The 17,566-nt window shown below is 32.6% G+C and overlaps 2 protein-coding genes, 2 long non-coding RNA genes and 1 pseudogene across 5 annotated transcripts; 2 read left to right on the top strand and 3 right to left on the bottom strand.

Moving 5' to 3' along the window:
- Positions 1-1,342: 1,342 nt before the first annotated feature.
- LOC103862963 lies at positions 1,343-1,845 on the bottom strand. Its single transcript, XR_631843.3, has 2 exons — positions 1,649-1,845; positions 1,343-1,543 (listed from the first exon to the last, which is right to left on the bottom strand). It is a non-coding gene; the product is annotated as an uncharacterized LOC103862963 (long non-coding RNA).
- LOC103862964 (probable WRKY transcription factor 69) lies at positions 1,478-3,281 on the top strand. 2 transcript variants are annotated; one of them, XM_009140691.3, is made up of 3 exons: positions 1,478-1,719; positions 1,800-1,943; positions 2,581-3,281. In XM_009140691.3, the coding sequence occupies exons 1-3, from the start codon at positions 1,598-1,600 to the stop codon at positions 3,149-3,151; spliced, it is 837 nt and encodes a 278-aa protein (XP_009138939.1). In that variant the 5' UTR covers positions 1,478-1,597; the 3' UTR covers positions 3,152-3,281. The 2 variants fall into 2 exon arrangements, with proteins under 2 accessions (XP_009138939.1, XP_009138938.1); XM_009140690.3 differs by having other exon boundaries at positions 1,797-1,943.
- A 517-nt stretch (positions 3,282-3,798) lies between these two features.
- Positions 3,799-6,015, bottom strand: LOC103862962 (annotated as a pseudogene).
- Positions 6,016-6,055: 40 nt separating this feature from the next.
- LOC103862961 (citrate synthase 2, peroxisomal) lies at positions 6,056-11,640 on the bottom strand. The gene is made up of 12 exons (XM_009140689.3): positions 11,124-11,640; positions 8,760-8,940; positions 8,570-8,655; positions 8,085-8,189; positions 7,933-7,995; positions 7,754-7,863; positions 7,496-7,615; positions 7,052-7,201; positions 6,852-6,972; positions 6,667-6,764; positions 6,438-6,549; positions 6,056-6,370 (listed from the first exon to the last, which is right to left on the bottom strand). The coding sequence occupies exons 1-12, from the start codon at positions 11,340-11,342 to the stop codon at positions 6,323-6,325; spliced, it is 1,413 nt and encodes a 470-aa protein (XP_009138937.1). The 5' UTR covers positions 11,343-11,640; the 3' UTR covers positions 6,056-6,322.
- On the top strand, positions 11,604-14,194 carry LOC117133427. Its single transcript, XR_004457219.1, has 2 exons — positions 11,604-11,755; positions 12,477-14,194. It is a non-coding gene; the product is annotated as an uncharacterized LOC117133427 (long non-coding RNA).
- The last annotated feature ends 3,372 nt before the right edge of the window (positions 14,195-17,566 follow it).

The following is a 17,566-nucleotide window of genomic DNA, read 5'->3' as shown; positions in this document are numbered from 1 at the left end:
AATTTAACAAATCACTAGATTTCCACCCGCACAACCGTGCGGATATATATTTTCACATTTATATATATAAATATTTGTTTTACATAATTATTATATTTTTTTTTAATGTTACTCACATATTTAAATATTTGTATAATTATGCCAAATATAATAATTTTATAGTTTTCATGCTTTAAATTAAAATCATCACATATATATGTTGCTTATTATATATTTGTCCTATTGAATTTGCTTTTGATTACTAAACTAATTTTTTTAATGCATGAAACAATATATATGAAAATAATTTTGTATTTAATTTATTATAATCATGATCCGTAATTCAAATCGCTAGCTTTTTAGTTATTTTTAATGTTTATTAATTTTATATAATAAATTACTTTATATTAAAAAGTTTAAGATAAGAGAAATTTTTATACATGTATTATATAGTTTACTAATATTAACCCGTTCTACCAACATATTATATTTTAGCATAAATATTTTATATTTATGAAAATAAAATATGTTAACTTATCAATTTAAAATAAGTTTATCATATTTTGTTCAATATAACGTTTTTATTTTAAAATGATAGATATTATTATAAAATTGATAAAATAGGATATAATTTTATTCTTTTATTAACATTTCATTACTAACTACAAAATTAGTTGAAAATATTTATATTCAATTTATGACAATTAAGATCTTATTATAATCTTTTCCAAGAGATTTGTTAGAATTTTAAATTTTTTTTAAAAAATTAAAAGATATAAAAGATATTATGATTAAAAATATTATATATATTAGCATTAGTGATATACATTTAATAGAAAATTTAAATGATGGTCCAAATAAAAATATCACTCAACAAAAAATCATGATTTTTATTTTATTAGAAAACGAATTTGAAAAAAATTAAAATAGAAATAAATATTTATTTCTAACAAAATCTTTAAAAATTTTAGTAAATGTATTTTTGAAATTAATTAATTTCATTTTATTTAAATTTTCGTTTATAAACTAAAGCTATATTCAATTTTTATTTCTAATGATATTTTATGATAATTTAAATTAAAACTAACTAATTTTTGAAAGTAAATTTAAAAAGATTCTAAGAAGATTTTAAAACGATTTTGTTATAACATTTTAAATATATTCATTTGTATTTCAAATAAAAAGATAAAGATATTAAAAGATATAATAATGAACTTATGTAAAATATGATATTTTATAGTAATGGTCCAAACTAAAAAAAATCACACATGAAAAGAAGTCATTACTTCTGTTTTAATATATTAGATTTGATCAGCAATAAGCAAGCCTTATAGTATAATAATTAAATAATAATTCCCACGAGAGAACCTTTCAAAAGAAATAAACAAATGACTAGAATACAACTGGTCATATTCTATTCAAATAAAATACAAATACCGAATATAATAATAGTATAACACCTTTGATATTTGCCTGCACGTCCCAAAAAACAAGTCGAGAATAATAACCACATCTCGTTTATTAAAACCCTCTCGCTAATCACCTTCCTAATCATCTCCATCAACTGAAAACAAAAACATTATTCGTTCTCTTTAATCGTACGGTCGAGAGATCAACCATGCACCATAGAGGAATTCAAGAATCTGACGACGAAGAAGATGAGACTTACAACGACGTCGTTCCTGAATCTCCTTCTTCTTGCGAAGACTCCAAGATCTCAAAACCAACTCCCAAGAAGAGGTTTTGCTCCATGTTCTTACGAATTGTTAATGTTTTTTCTCAAAACAATGGTCTGAAAATGTGATGGTTGTGTGTAGTAGGAGGAACATGGAGAAGAGAGTTGTCTCGGTTCCGATTGCTGACGTGGAAGGATCTAAGAGTAGAGGTGAGGTATATCCACCGTCTGATTCCTGGGCTTGGAGAAAGTACGGACAAAAGCCGATCAAAGGTTCGCCTTATCCCAGGTACAATTACCTTTTTATCCTCAGTGGCGGCTGCGTATGTTAAGTGTAGACGGTGGTTGGGCTAACATACGCACATCGTTGAGTTTTTAAAATAACGGATCGCGTCTGATATTGCGTGGTTTCACGCGCCATCTCCTTCATTCTTGGTCTCTTTATTAATGTTAACAAATTTAAATTACCAAACGATTTGATGAGTCATTAGTTAAATTAAATTATCTATAAGGTTTTGCTTTACTTTGATGATAATAACCTTAGGGGTGATGAAAATATTAAAATAGGTCTAGATCTTGATTCTAATCAAGACAAAGCTACAAAGGGTAATGCGCACAAAAAGGAAAAGCATTTTACATTTATGTACGTGTTTAACGTGCCAATATTTTATGTTTTTCAAAGTTGTACTTACTTTATTTTTGGAATTAAAAAAAAAAAATTTATTTGATTGCAGTTATTCAAAAATTGTTATCAAGCTAACCCATTGTAATCTTTCTGTAATTTTTTAAAAATTGTTCATAAACGTAAATTTCATTAAAAATTAATCATTGTTTACTTTGTTAATTTGAGTGTGATCCAGTTAATTAATTTGATTTTGTAAAACATAACTAAAAGTTAATCACTTTTTTGTGTGTGGATCTCTCAGGGGTTATTACAGATGTAGCAGTTCAAAAGGCTGTCCGGCGAGGAAGCAGGTGGAGAGAAGTCGTGTGGACCCCTCAAAGCTCATGATAACTTACGCATGTGAACACAACCACCCTTTCCCCTCCGCAGCTAACAACAAATCCCACCACCACCACAGAACAAGCTCCGTCGTCCTAAAAGCCGCCAAGAAAGAAGAAAACATGGAAGAAGAAGATGACGAAGAAGAGGAGGAAGTAACCGCCGCCGCAGAGGAACCGGTGGGGCTAGACCTGAGCCACGTGGATTCTCCGCTGCTCTTAGGTGGCTGCTACGGCGAACTCAACGAGTTCGGGTGGTTCTACGACGCGTCCATTTCCTCATCCTCTGGTTCATCTTCTTACGGTGGGAGTTTCCTCGACGTGACACTAGAGAGTGGTTTTTCAGTAGGCGGAGAGGAAGATGAATCACTGTACGGTGATCTCGGTGATTTGCCTGATTGTGCCTCCGTGTTCCGCCGTGGAACGGTGGCTACAGAGGAGCAACGACAGAGATGTGACTTTGGCGCCGTTCCTTTCTGTGATAGTTCTAGATGAGTTGTGTGTAGCCAAAGCTATAAAAGGAAAGTTTTTTTGTCCCACTGTAAAGGTGTATCAATGGTGGATTCATATTTGATTCATTAATAATAATAATAATAAAATAATATAACGTTTTTGATATAACAAAGATAGATATGTAAAAAAAAAGATAGTTATGTAACGTTTATAGTTATAGTTGTTAAAAGAAAATTTTGTCATATATTTGATTTTACAGTCGACGAGGATAACCAAAAAGGAAAGTTTCCTCATTGCTCGAACCACCGAGATTACGTCTAAACTCTAAAATGAAGAGATTGTTCACTGTCATGTCTCCGGCAAGATCTGAGCTAACACCCGGTGAATAGTCATGTCTTGTCGGCTTGAGAATGATGAATCTCAAAGTGACTGTCCTTTGAACGATACATTCCTCGTGAAACATATGTTTGCATGGGGTGAGCGAGCATCACTGTTTCCTTGGGCTCAAAGACTCAAAAGTCTTCTAAACATCCTCTGCATCTCTCTGGTCTTCCTCACCGGAATAACCTTCAGAGTTTTTCTTGAGTTTTCTTTCGCTTCTTGAGTTTTTGTTTCTGTAGTATAAGAATCAAGACATTAATATATATACGATTAAGAAAGAAAGTCTACTGACTAAATCACTCCTGGACCTGATGATGATTTTGTATCCGAGTCATATCTATCGTATTGATTTGGAGCATCAGAGTAGTTATTATTTCTGGTGTTGTTCATAGCGGAATAAATGGCCTATTTTGTTAGAAATAAAGGGATGGAAAGTTTTTGTAATTGTAATGCAAGTTCATATCACTTTTCTTGCTTTGAGTTATTCTTTCTCCACTTATATTAATTCCGTAAAAGCTGATAAGTTAAGCAAGGAAAACGCCCTAGTGTGATAATGCCATGTCTTCTCTCGTGAGCAAGTACCATGCACACATCATGACCTAAATCTTAAAGTGGTTGTGATGTTGAGGAAGAATCATACTAGAAAAGTCAACGCATGTACCGTGTACATTTGTGTGTTATATATAGTTGTCATAATGAACTTAAACCTTCATTCAACTAATGCCAAACCGGAAAGGATACATCAAGCTACTACTGTCATCATCAGTGTAACATCTACAGTTTTTTTTAAACTATATATACATAACTGCAGTGTTTTGATAGATTAGGTTTTATAACCATGAAACTGTACATTCTTCATGAAACATATGTTTGCAAGGAATAAGCATCACTGTTTCCTTGGGCTCGATAAACATATGTTTGAATGAATGGCTTTCTTGTTACATACAAACAAGGGTTTTTTTTTTTTTTTTTTTTTTTTTTTGAAACATACATACAAACAAGGGTTATGACAAGCTTTTTTGTATTGTAATGAAATTTATATCCCTTCTTGGTTTGAGTTATTCTTTCTCTACTTATACTGATACCGTTGGCGTTGAAGCTGATACATTAAGCCAAGAATTTGCCTTAGTGTGTGATGCCATTTCTTCTCTCCTGAGTAAGTTTCATGTACACACATCATGGACCTGCATCTTAAACCGGCAATGAACTCCGATACATTCACAACTAGAGTATACATCAAGTTAATTATATCATCAGTAATACATCTTCAAACTTATTGAAATAATTCATAAAATTCAGAAAATAATGCCTGCATCCTTCTCACCACCACCAACAAGCAAGCTCCTAGCAGCGTTTATCGATATACCTCTCTGCATAGAGATCCCTTCAAGAACCATCTCCTCAGCAAACGCCTTCGCATTAGCTGCTTGTCTCTCAACCTCCCTCCTCTTGTACCCCTGAATCTTCTTCAACCTGAAGAAATCTTCCCTCTCAAGCTCATCAAGCTCCCCCTTGATGTAACTAATCGTATTCTCAATCTTCGGCTTCACCACATTCTCCAGAGCCTTCACCCTCCGATTAGTCGTCTTGATCGCTTCATCAAGCGTCAAGAACGAAGTCTGGAGAGAAGCAAGCTCGACAAGCACCTCGATAGCTTTAACTTAAGCCACACGTCACGCTTGTACTTGCTGTCCGCCTCTAGCTAAACCGGTTAAGTCGTTCTTGGTCTCACCTTCGGAGAAGTGGTCGAACTTTGGGAGCTTCACGCCGGCGATGTTCTCTTGTCAGGACCGGACTTTGAGGGTAGCTTCTTTGACGTTCTCAAGGACGACGTGTTTGACGTTTTTGCCGGCGACGTACTTGACTTCGGTTAGGGCGAAAGAGGATGTCTTCATCATATCTCCCATTGATTCCTTGGCGGTAACGATTTTCTTGAGGAGGGCTCTGAACTGAACGGTTAAAGCGTCGCTCTTCTTCTTGAGGAGAGCGTGGCCTCTCGTGGCGCCAACGAGACGAGCTTTCATCACGCCGAGCATTGTAACGGTGGGAACCACGTTCAAACGCGCGTTTTGGCCAGCCATGACTCAGAAACTACTGCAAATGAAATCATTATTAGGAGCAGAGAACAAAAACATAATCATCATCAGAAACAGAGCAACTCTGTTTTATCAGAAACAGAGCAACTCTGTTTTATCAGAAAAACAGAGCAAAATTGCAAACAGAGCATCTCGATGTAACGATCCAAAACAGAGATACATTAACGGTTACCATAATGAATCAAAGTCTAAGACTTTAGATAAATTTTCTAGGATATATCGTTGCCTAGATACTCTAAAGATGAAATCTTGATCACAATTGAGAGGAAGAGTAAGATTCAAGATGACATACATACCTGGCTTAGACTTCTTTGCGAGTAGATCACTGAGATAGATTGAAAATAGAGGGGCCCTTGGAGAAAATTGATTTTAAGAAGTGTCGACAGGCGTGAGAAGAGAGAGCGATCCTCGTCGCTGAACGTGGAGGAAAGAAAAGATTGGTTTTCTATTACTTCAAAGTTAATAAGTATATCACAACATCATATTTTATTTTCACATATTACAGAAACAACAAAGTTCTTATATCACACAAATACAACACTTTATTTTCATAACATATATATTACTTATAATTATATCCGCACCACCATATATTTTTTTTCCACATATTTGCTGATATAGGTTGAAGTTTATGTATCACACACATACAAATATAGATTGAAGTTCTCTGTCTCACTGGCTAGTAGTCCCCATTTCAAGTTGATAATTAGCGTTCGAATCCAGATCACTTGATAGTTCATTCTCTCACTGGCTCGTAATGCCTTAGCCACACTCCATTATAGGCCTGTGCAGCCAAACGATACAATGAGCCAATAAAAAAAGCATCTTGATCTATCAAAGAGTGTATTTACCTGCTGGGGTCTCATGATCTTAGTGTCAGGATCATCCAACGACTCACGCCAGTGCGACAAGTATCCAGCCAAACGTGAGACTCTGGTGAAATGTGATGGAACTCCCATTGCTCTGTGTTTTTGCCCATTTCAATTACCAAAACAAAAGTTTTAGGCAGAGAGCTAAATGGTTAAAATAACTCATTAGCAAGAATACCGTAAGATCAGATGACGCATCAATGTCTCTTACCTATAGACTAATCCAGAGTAGAAATCAACATTTGGGTAAAGCTTTCTCCTAACAAAATATTCATTAGAGAGTGCCGTTTTCTCTAGCGCAACTGCTACCTGGTTACATAATAACATCAAATGTTTCTTAAACCATACATTTTCAACAAACCATCAAGCAAGAGATCATACAATAATCTAAAGTACCTCGACGAGAGGATCCTTTCCAACAATGGAGAACACTTCATCAGCCAGTTTCTTAAGGAATTTTGCTCTTGGGTCATAGTTTCTGTAAATGCGGTGTCCAAAACCATACAGCTTCCTCTTCCTGAGAGGAAGGAGTTAACATTAATGTAATGACTCAACACAATCCAAATACTATTGAGTCTTAAGTATATTTGTATTACTTGTTCTTCACACATTCGATGAACTCTGGAATATTTTCAACACTCCCAATCTCTGATAACATCTTAGGCACAGCCTCAACCGCGCCACCATGAAGTGCACCATTAAGGGCTCCAGTAGCTCCCCCAATAGCAGTGTATACATCAACACCACTACAAAAATACATATATATACTGATTAAAACATAGATATCATAGCAGAGAGTCGATGAAAAATCTCTAACCAATGATATTATTAGAGGAACTCTCTCAGTAGTATGAGGATGGAGTTCTAAAAGAGTGATTAAATGCTAATTATTAGTAAAGTAATAGATGGGGTTCACAAAACCTTATCTTATAATTTCTCATTTGATCATTTTTGAGAACCCTATTTATTACTTTACTAATAATTAGCATTTAATCACTCTTTGAGCTCTTCATAACCATGGATGAAGGTGTTCTTAATACCTAGAGGAAAGATGCCGAGCAGCAGCAGTGGAGCAATTCATTTCATGTTCACAATGCAGTATGAAGATGATGTCCATTACTCGAGCTAGCCGAGGATTAGGCTTGTAATACCTATTGCCCCTGTATCAATGGAAGATGAGAGGAATTAATATATATCCAGTTAAAGACACGATCAACACTGACTAAAGCAGTAAGTTTACTTCCTTCAAATACAAGTGTTTATAATCAATCAAAGAGAGGAGATGGAGAGAGGCTTACATTGAATTCAGCATATAGAGTAAGTTCTCTGTATAAGAAAGGTTGCTCAAAGGAAGAACAGGAGGCTTGCCTACTGTCCTCAAAAAAGCAGCTGCTGCAATAGTAGGTGCCTGTATATGACCCACATTATGTTACATAATACATTAATTAGGGCACCAAATCAATAGACACAACAATACCTGTCCAAGAATACGAAATATCTGTTTATCACGAACTTGTCCAGACTTGTAAACATCTGGGCCCTGAACCCACCCAATGGGAACTTCCATGAAATCAAGAACACAAACAAATGAAGAACGTTTTCAGGAAAAACAGGGTTTATAATACTTACCATATGAGCAGGGTTTGCATCAGGATGAAAGAGAGAAAGTGCACTCATCGCACTGTCAAAAGCACTCGTTGGATATGCATCTTGAGGCATGGACTGAATCATATCCTAGCGAAAACGTTCAGAGAAGAAATTATTAAAATCGATATCAAGTATCTATAACCACAATAATGATCAGATAGACAAATGCTTCAATATTTCTAACTATATATATGTGACTTGTCAATATTAAGTTTTACAGGGCAAAAAATGGTCAGCCATCATATAAACATAATCATATTTACAACAGTAAGATAGACATGATGCAAACAGCTAAAAGTGCTAGATTTTTTTAATCTGAAGTTATTTTTTATTAGTTGATATAGTTTGGTTAGTTTAATGGTTTTTTAAGACACAAAATAGACATGATGCAGCAATCCTTGAAAGAGCTAAGAAGCATTATGGTTTACACAAAGCAACTTATAAAGGAAAGAGTAGAATAAACTCACCAACAATCCTTGTGGAACAGCTGAATGCTGAGAAATCGCTAATTCCCAATCAGCTAGCTGACTTTTAGAAGGCAGATTCCCATAAACTGCAAGAGAAAGAAAAAACAAGAAATACCAAGATACTTACTGAGGAGAAAGCAACATGCAAAGAGAAGCTACATGATGATAATGATGATGATGCAAGACTTACTGAGGAGATAAGCAACCTCAAGAAAAGTACTACTCTCAGCCAACTCTTCAATTGGGTATCCCCTATAACGTAGGATTCCTTCATCTCCATCGATGTAAGAAATGGAAGATCGAACAGGAGCTGTGTTTAAGTAACCAGGATCGTATAACTTAATCCCCTTGTCGTCCTTTCCCATCGTTATCTGCACCAACCATGCAAGTAAGTCCATCTATAATCAATATAACTAGGATAAGACCTGCGCTTTGCGCAGGGTAAATTTATATGAAAATTATTTTAAAAATATCGTATGAAAAATAAAATTTATATTATTATTCGAATTAATATTTTTGGCCATTAAACAATTTTTAAAAACTTTTTTTGTTAATTACATAATATGTTTACTAATGAACCGATCCCATTTTCAAAAATATTTTAGGTTAAAAGATTATTTATCACATAAAAACCTAACGTTTAAGCAGAAAAATCTCATGCATATTATTTGGTTACAATGAAACTATGTCACCTTGGTTTTATATCATGATTTAACAATTTAAAAGTTAATTATGGTTATGAAAAGTTTATGTTCACGTATCAATCCTATCTATCTTCGATATTTTTCTTTTTTTTGTGTCATTTTGGTTATTGCTCGATATAAATATTGATTTTTGAGTTTATTCTCTTTTCTTTCTTTTATTTTGGCCTGAGATTTAGAAAATGTTTAAGATTCAAAATATTAAATAGATACATACTTAGGTTAAGATCTGCATCTTGTGCAGAATAAATATAAAATATTTATTACTTATTTTATATTTTTCTGCATATTATGAAATAATAAAATAATAATTATATATTAAACAACTAAGAAATTAGTTACTATTATGTAATAAATTGGCTTTCACATATAAATCAAATGGCCGCTCTTATTTATTCGCAATCATTTTAGGATAAATAAATCAAAACAATCAATCTTATTTATCGTATATGATATATAATTAAATTTAAACGATAGGAAGTATATATATATATATATATATATATATATATATATATATTAACATAAACACCTATTAAAATAAAATTATTTATTTATATGATTTTATTATCATTGTATCTTATTATAGAAAAAAATTTAAACATTGATCACAAAAATTTTATGTGAGACTTTTAACAGTTTTCGTAATTTATTTCGTTTTGAAAATTTTAAAATACAACATATACAAAAAATATAATTTTTAATATATGATTAATGTAATTGTATAATTTATTTTAATAATAAAGAATTAAACAAAAATGATAGAAAATATACAGATTATTAGCAAATCTTCATTATTTAAAATCATTAAATACTATATATATCATAATAACATTAGGTAATTCCGTAGGTTTTATTTAAAGAAATAATATATAATAATTTCAATTTGACAAATGAATGGTCCATAACGAACATACTATATAATATAACATTTCCTAGCAATTTAATTCTGGACTAACAAAATTTTCAATTGATTTTCAAGCCGCAACGTAAACAAACTAACATTCCAATTACATTAAAAATCAGCATGACACTTTTTTAATTGGAACAAACTACATGTTCTACACTTTTTAAATGTTTCTCTTTTAATATATAGGGGACGTTAAACCATTGATCATTAATTTTTAACACAATAATTTTAACAATTTTAGTAATTTGTCGTTTTTGAAAATTCAAAAATATAACATATACGAAAAAATATATATTTTAATTTTATAGCTAATTTGATTGCTTAATTTATTTTAATAATATAAAATTAAACAAAAACGATGGATGAGATATAAATTGTTATCAAATCTTTATTATTAGAATCATTAATTGTCATATATATTATAGTCATATTTGGTAATTTTGTAGGTTTTATTTAAGGAAAAAAAATAAAATAGTAATTATACACTTTAATTAATTTGATGATTAGTTTTATGAAAAATATAATATATACTTAATTGGACCAACATATTTTCTAATGATTCTGAATTTCATTTTGGTGATGACATGTAGCTACACTTAAAAGTTGTAATATTTCTCAATTAATATATAAGGGATATACACACAACGTGCATTCTTAAATATTCAGACAACTTTTTTTGATATACAAACAACATGCATCTCTAATCAACGTGTATAATCCATATAATATTCAAAACATGCATCTCTAATAAACTGCATGCTTTTCAACATGGACCAGTCATAGCCGAATAACACATTTGAGGCCCCAATTTTATAGAATTATTATACACATGTCATGTGGTTTTTAAACTGACGATTGTTTATTAAGATTAGTTTCAAATATTATGACCTCTTAAGTCTCAGGTCCCATCCTACTTGTCACTAGAAAACTTTTTTTAATATACCTTCTTGAGATCGATGGATTTAACAGTACCATCTTCTGCGACTGGGACCTGGTACTTCTTTCCTGTGCGCTCATCGACTATGGTCAAGCTTCCTTTAAGGGATCCATGCGGTTCACTAGCACCCGATGTGCACCATGGCTCGATCGCTGGCGGTAACACCTGATCAGACACCTCCAAGTGCGCAGAGAGAACAGCCAAACGAGCAATCCCCCTCTCCATTTTCACCTCAAAAGAAGAAAGGAAGTTATAAGTGAGTACTAATTGAAACTCACTACGCTTATTCTTATAGTGTCTACCCACACTTGTTATCACTATACTTCTGGCTTTTGAGGCATGGTTGGCATGAATCTACTCTCATTACACGTTTATGGATTCTCTGACCGTTACTCTTATACACATTGCTTCTCACACGAAACATTATTATTAGCAAAGAAAAACGATAGGATGATCATGCAAATTTGTAAAATCTAGTGCTGTCTCTGCTAACAAGGGAGAATCACTAGGGAGTTGAAAACGTTAATCGATTTCTACATGATTCTCGGGCCCGATACATCATATAGCATAACACATGTTATCTGCGACCATCAATATGTTCTCAAATGCAAATTATAGTTTGGAAAAGATAAAATTAGGTTCACTTTACGTACTATTTCAGCAATTATATCCCCACCTTTAACGTTTATTCCAGAAAAAATATCTTCCTTTTTAACACAATTTATGACAATTAAACACATAAGACATACTTATGTTTACATACAAAACAATGCAGTTTTTTTTTTGTAAGCTCAAAACAATGCATTTGATTTCTCAGAAATAAAAATAATTATTTTTGTCGGTAAAATATACTGATCATTTAAAGTACTTTAGTAATTAATTTCATGTTTTTGGTAAAATTTTAATTTCATTTAGATCTCTTTTTACACTTTTGTATAACTCCTTTTGTTCTCCTTGTTTTGCATCATTGATCATTGTTTTTTATTTTATTTGTCTTGTTTTCCTTAATTTTTCTTAGATTATGAAATTATTACAAAAAATGTAATTAGATTTTAATAAAGCAAGTGATGAAATAACTAATTAATTAAATCAATTAAAGTATATAAAATCTAGAGTACAAAACGAGTATGACACCAGACCCGCATTAAAGAGGCAAACCCTTAATACCTTACTCCAATTGGATATGCTTTTTCCCTTATTTATTTAATTTATTCGGTTTCTGCCGTTACAGTTCCATCTGCAGCTCATCTCACTCTCTCATAACCCCCTCTCCCCCCCCCCCCCCCTCCTCTCACATGTTATCTGCGACCATCAATATGTTCTCAAATGCAAATTACAGTTTGGAAAAGATAAAATTAGGTTCACTTTACGTACTATTTCAGCAATTATATCCCCACCTTTAACGTTTATTCCAGAAAAAATATCTTCCTTTTTTAACACAATTTATGACAATTAAACACATAAGACATACTTATGTTTACATACAAAACAATGCAGTTTTTTTTTTGTAAGCTCAAAAAAATGCATTTGCTTTCTCAGAAATAAAAATAATTATTTTTGTCGGTAAAATATACTGATCATTTAAAGTACTTTAGTAATTAATTTCATGTTTTTGGTAAAATTTTAATTTCATTTAGATCTCTTTTTACACTTTTGTATAACTCCTTTTGTTCTCCTTGTTTTGCATCATTGATCATTGTTTTTTATTTTATTTGTCTTGTTTTCCTTAATTTTTCTTACATTATGAAATTATTACAAAAAATGTAATTAGATTTGAATAAAGCAAGTGATGAAATAACTAATTAATTAAATCAATTAAAGTATATAAAATCTAGAGTACAAAACGAGTATGACACCTGACCCGCATTAAAGAGGCAAACCCTTAATACCTTACTCCAATTGGATATGCTTTTTCCCTTATTTATTTAATTTATTCGGTTTCTACCGTTACAGTTTAGAAAAGATAAAATTAGGTTCACTTTACGTACTATTTCAGCAATTATATCCCCACCTATAACGTTTATTCCAGAAAAAATATCTTCCATTTTTAACACAATTTATGACAATTAAACACATAAGACATACTTATGTTTACATACAAAACAATGCAGTTTTTTTTTTGTAAGCTCAAAAAAATGCATTTGCTTTCTCAGAAATAAAAATAATTATTTTTGTCGGTAAAATATACTGATCATTTAAAGTACTTTAGTAATTAATTTCATGTTTTTGGTAAAATTTTAATTTCATTTAGATCTCTTTTTACACTTTTGTATAACTCCTTTTGTTCTCCTTGTTTTGCATCATTGATCATTGTTTTTTATTTTATTTGTCTTGTTTTCCTTAATTTTTCTTAGATTATGAAATTATTACAAAAAATGTAATTAGATTTGAATAAAGCAAGTGATGAAATAACTAATTAATTAACTCAATTAAAGTATATAAAATCTAGAGTACAAAACGAGTATGACACCTGACCCGCATTAAAGAGGCAAACCCTTAATACCTTACTCCAATTGGATATGCTTTTTCCCTTATTTATTTAATTTATTCGGTTTCTGCCGTTACAGTTCCATCTGCAGCTCATCTCACTCTCTCATAACCCCCCCCCCTCTCACATGTTATCTGCGACCATCAATATGTTCTCAAATGCAAATTACAGTTTAAAAAATATAAAATTAGGTTCACTTTACGTACTATTTCAGCAATTATATCCCAACCCAAACTTTTAACGTTTATTCCAGAAAAATATCTTCCTTTTTTTAACATAATTTATGACAATTAAACGCATAAAACATACTTCTGTTTACATACAAAACAATCCAGTTTTTTTTATAAGCTCAAAACAATGCATTTGCTTTATAAAAAATAAAAATAATTATTTTTGTCAGTAAAATATACTGATCATTTAAAGTGCTTTAGTAATTAATTTCATGTTTTGGTAAAAAATTAATTTCATTTAGATCTCTTTTTACACTTTTGTATAACTCCTTTTGTCTCTTTGTTTTGCATCATTAATCATTGGTTTTTATTTTATTTGTCTTGCTTTCATTAATTTTTCGTTAGATTATGAATTTATTGCAAAAAATATAATTAGATTTGAATAAAGCAAGTGATGAAATAAATAATTAATTAAATCAATTAAAATATATAAAACCTAGAAAACAAAATGAGTATGATACTTGACCCGCATTAAGAGGCAAACCCTTAAGACCTTACTCCAATTGGATATGCTTTTTCCTTTATTTATTTAATTTATTTGGTTGCAGCAGTTACAGTTCCGTATACAGCAGTTACTATACTTCTGGCTTTCGAGGCATGGTTGGCGTGAATCTACTCTCATTACACGTTTATGGATTCTCTGACCGTTACCCTTGTACACATTGCTTCTCACACGAAACATTATTATTACCAAAGAAAAACGATAGGATATTCATGCAAAATTGTAAAATAGAGTGCTGTCTCTGCTATCAAGGGAGAAGCACTAGGGAGTTGAAAACGTTAATCGATTTCTACATGATTCTCGGGCCCGTTACATCATATAGCGTAACACATGTTATCTGCGACCATCAATATGTTCTCAAATGCAAATTATAGTTTGGAAAAGATAAAATTAGGTTCATTTTACGTACTATTTCAGCAATTATATGTCCACCCAAACTTTTAACGTTTATTCCAGAAAAAAATATCTTCCTTTTTTAGCACAATCTATGACAATTAAACGAATAAGACATACTTCTGTTTACATACAAAACAATGCAGTTTTTTTTTGTAAGCTCAAAACAATGCATTTGTTTTCTCAGAAATAAAAATAATTATTTTTGTCGGTAAAATATACTGATCGTTTAAAGTACGTTAGTAATTAATTTCATGTTTTTGGTAAAAATTTAATTTCATTTAGATCTCTTTTACACTTTTGTATAAATCCTTTTGTTCTCCTTGTTTTGCATCATTGATCATTGTTTTTTATTTTATTTGTCTTGTTTTCCTTAATTTTTCGTTAGATTATGAAATTATTACAAAAAATTAATTAGATTTGAATAAAGCAAGTGATGAAATAAATAATTAATTAAATCAATTAAAGTATTTAAAATCTAGAGTACAAAACGAGTATGACACCTGATCCGCATTAAGAGGCAAACCATTAATATCGTACTCTAATTGGATATGCTTTTTCTCTTATTTATTTAATTTATTTGGTTGCTGCCGCTACAGTTTCATCTACAGCTCATCTCACTCTCTCACAACCCCCCCCCCCCCACCCCCACCCCCACCCCCTCTCCAATTAAAGTATATAAAATCTAGAGTACAAAACGAGTATGACACCTGACCCGCATTAAGAGGCAAACTATTAATATCTTACTCCAATTGGATATGTTTTTTCCCTTATTTATTTAATTTATTCGGTTGCTGCCGTTACAGTTTTATCTACAGCTCATCTCACTCTCTCACAACCCCCCCCCCCCCCCCCTCTCACATGTTATCTGCGACCATCAATATGTTCTGAAATGCAAATTGTAGTTTGAAAAATATAAAATTAGGTTCACTTTACGTACTATTTCAGCAATTATATCCCCACCCAAACTTTTAACGTTTATTACAAAAAAATATCTTCCCTTTTTAACATAATTTATGACAACTAAATGCATAAGACATACTTCTGTTTAGATAGAAAACAATCCAGTTTTTTTTTGTAAGCTCAAAACAATACATTTGCTTTATCAGAAATAAAAATAATTATTTTTGTCAGTAAAATATACTGATCATTTAAAGTGCTTTAGTGATGTTAGGAGTTTTCAAGGCTCCTAAGACAAATGTTGTAGTATAGAAGATTGTCGAACCAGTTCTGAGGGATATCAAAGCACTGAGAATGCAAGTACTCACTTAATCTAAGTGCAACCAATGATTTAGAAGGGTTTTAAACTATGACTAAAACTAGAAAGCAATAACAGAATGATACTTTCTTGACTAAAGGAAAAGAGAACTCATGGGTATAGGGATTAGACCTTGGGTGATCAAGTATCGAACTAAGGATGGCAGATGATCAATCAAACTATCAACCTTAAGCCTAGACACAATTCTAAGCAAGCTCCATGTCTAGATGAATGCTCATTTGCTAACATATCTCAAACATCAAATGTCTTTGGTTGAATAATATGAAAGCAATCATTACTAACAAGTCTATTAGCTATCTTAGTACCTTTAACAACAAATGTCTTTGGCAAAGTATACTAAAAGCCTAGGAGAGTTGTCTCGGGCATTTCATCGAACACCTTTCGGGTGAGAAATGCCTAAGGATCAACAACTGAGTGGCCAACTCAGAAGATGCATTATGATTACTCTACTAGCAAGGAAATATGAATGATCTACACTAAAACATCCTAGCTCTAACCTAATCACCCTTAATCTCCCTAACCCATGAATTCAAAAGGTGATTACTCACTAATCTCCATGATTCCTCTTAAACCCATATTGGATTTCAGATTAATCATGTAGAGAAACACAGGAAATAGATAAGAACACAGAATTCTCAATAATAAACTGATCAATTCATTCAAAAAGATCCCTTTCCAAAGGTTTTTGGTGGTTTTTCTAAGAACAAAGATGATATCATCCGCCTCCTGGTGGCTTCCAGAGTAATAAAACATGGGTTTAGAAAATAAAAACGTGCATAATGAAATGACCAAAATGCCCTTGAGAAATCACAAGTTCGAGCAGAAACAAAACACGGAGCGACCTCAGCCCGTCGCTCCGACAAGTCGCTCCAGGCTTCGGGAGCGACCTCGCTGTGTCGCTGCGAGAGGTCGCTCCGGGCTCGTTCTGAGCATCTCCGGGTGATGAAAACGCGAGCGACTTCTCCCTGTCGCTCTGGTATGGTCGCTCTGAGCTTCGGGAGCGACTTCAGCACGTCGCTCTGGAAGGTCGCTCCGAGGTGTAAATGTGTGTCTCCAGACGTGAAAACGCGAGCGACCTTGTGCAGTCGCTCTGGATGAGTCGCTCCGGGATGTGGTGCACAGCGACCTCATGCCGTCGCTCCGAAAGGTCGCTCCGGCTGTGCTCGTCCAAAGATCACTCTTTTCACCTCTTTTGAGCTCCAAATAACCTCATGTGGTACTCCAGTACCTAATAGAGACTCATGTATGCAAAATGCAACCTAAACATGTCTGAATCCTAATCTATATGATGAAAATGCTCATGGATGAATGGATAAAACAATGCAAATATGCAAGATATCAACTCCCCCAAACTTGTTCTTTTACTTGTCCACAAGTGAACTTTCTAGAACTCATAGGAAGAGAGGTTGAAGGTGGGAGCACATAGCCAAAAGAAACACAACTAGCACACTCTCTTATTACACTCTAGCTTCTCTAGGCCTATCTTAACTCTTTTTGTTCTTACACTCATCATCAAGCATCCACACATTCAAATCAACCAACTCTCACATTCATTAA

This window comes from Brassica rapa, chromosome A04 (genome assembly GCF_000309985.2).
Source record: "Brassica rapa cultivar Chiifu-401-42 chromosome A04, CAAS_Brap_v3.01, whole genome shotgun sequence".
NCBI lineage: Eukaryota > Viridiplantae > Streptophyta > Magnoliopsida > Brassicales > Brassicaceae > Brassica > Brassica rapa.
Note: the sequence above shows the minus strand (reverse complement) of the source record. Positions and strands in the feature narration are given on the sequence as shown.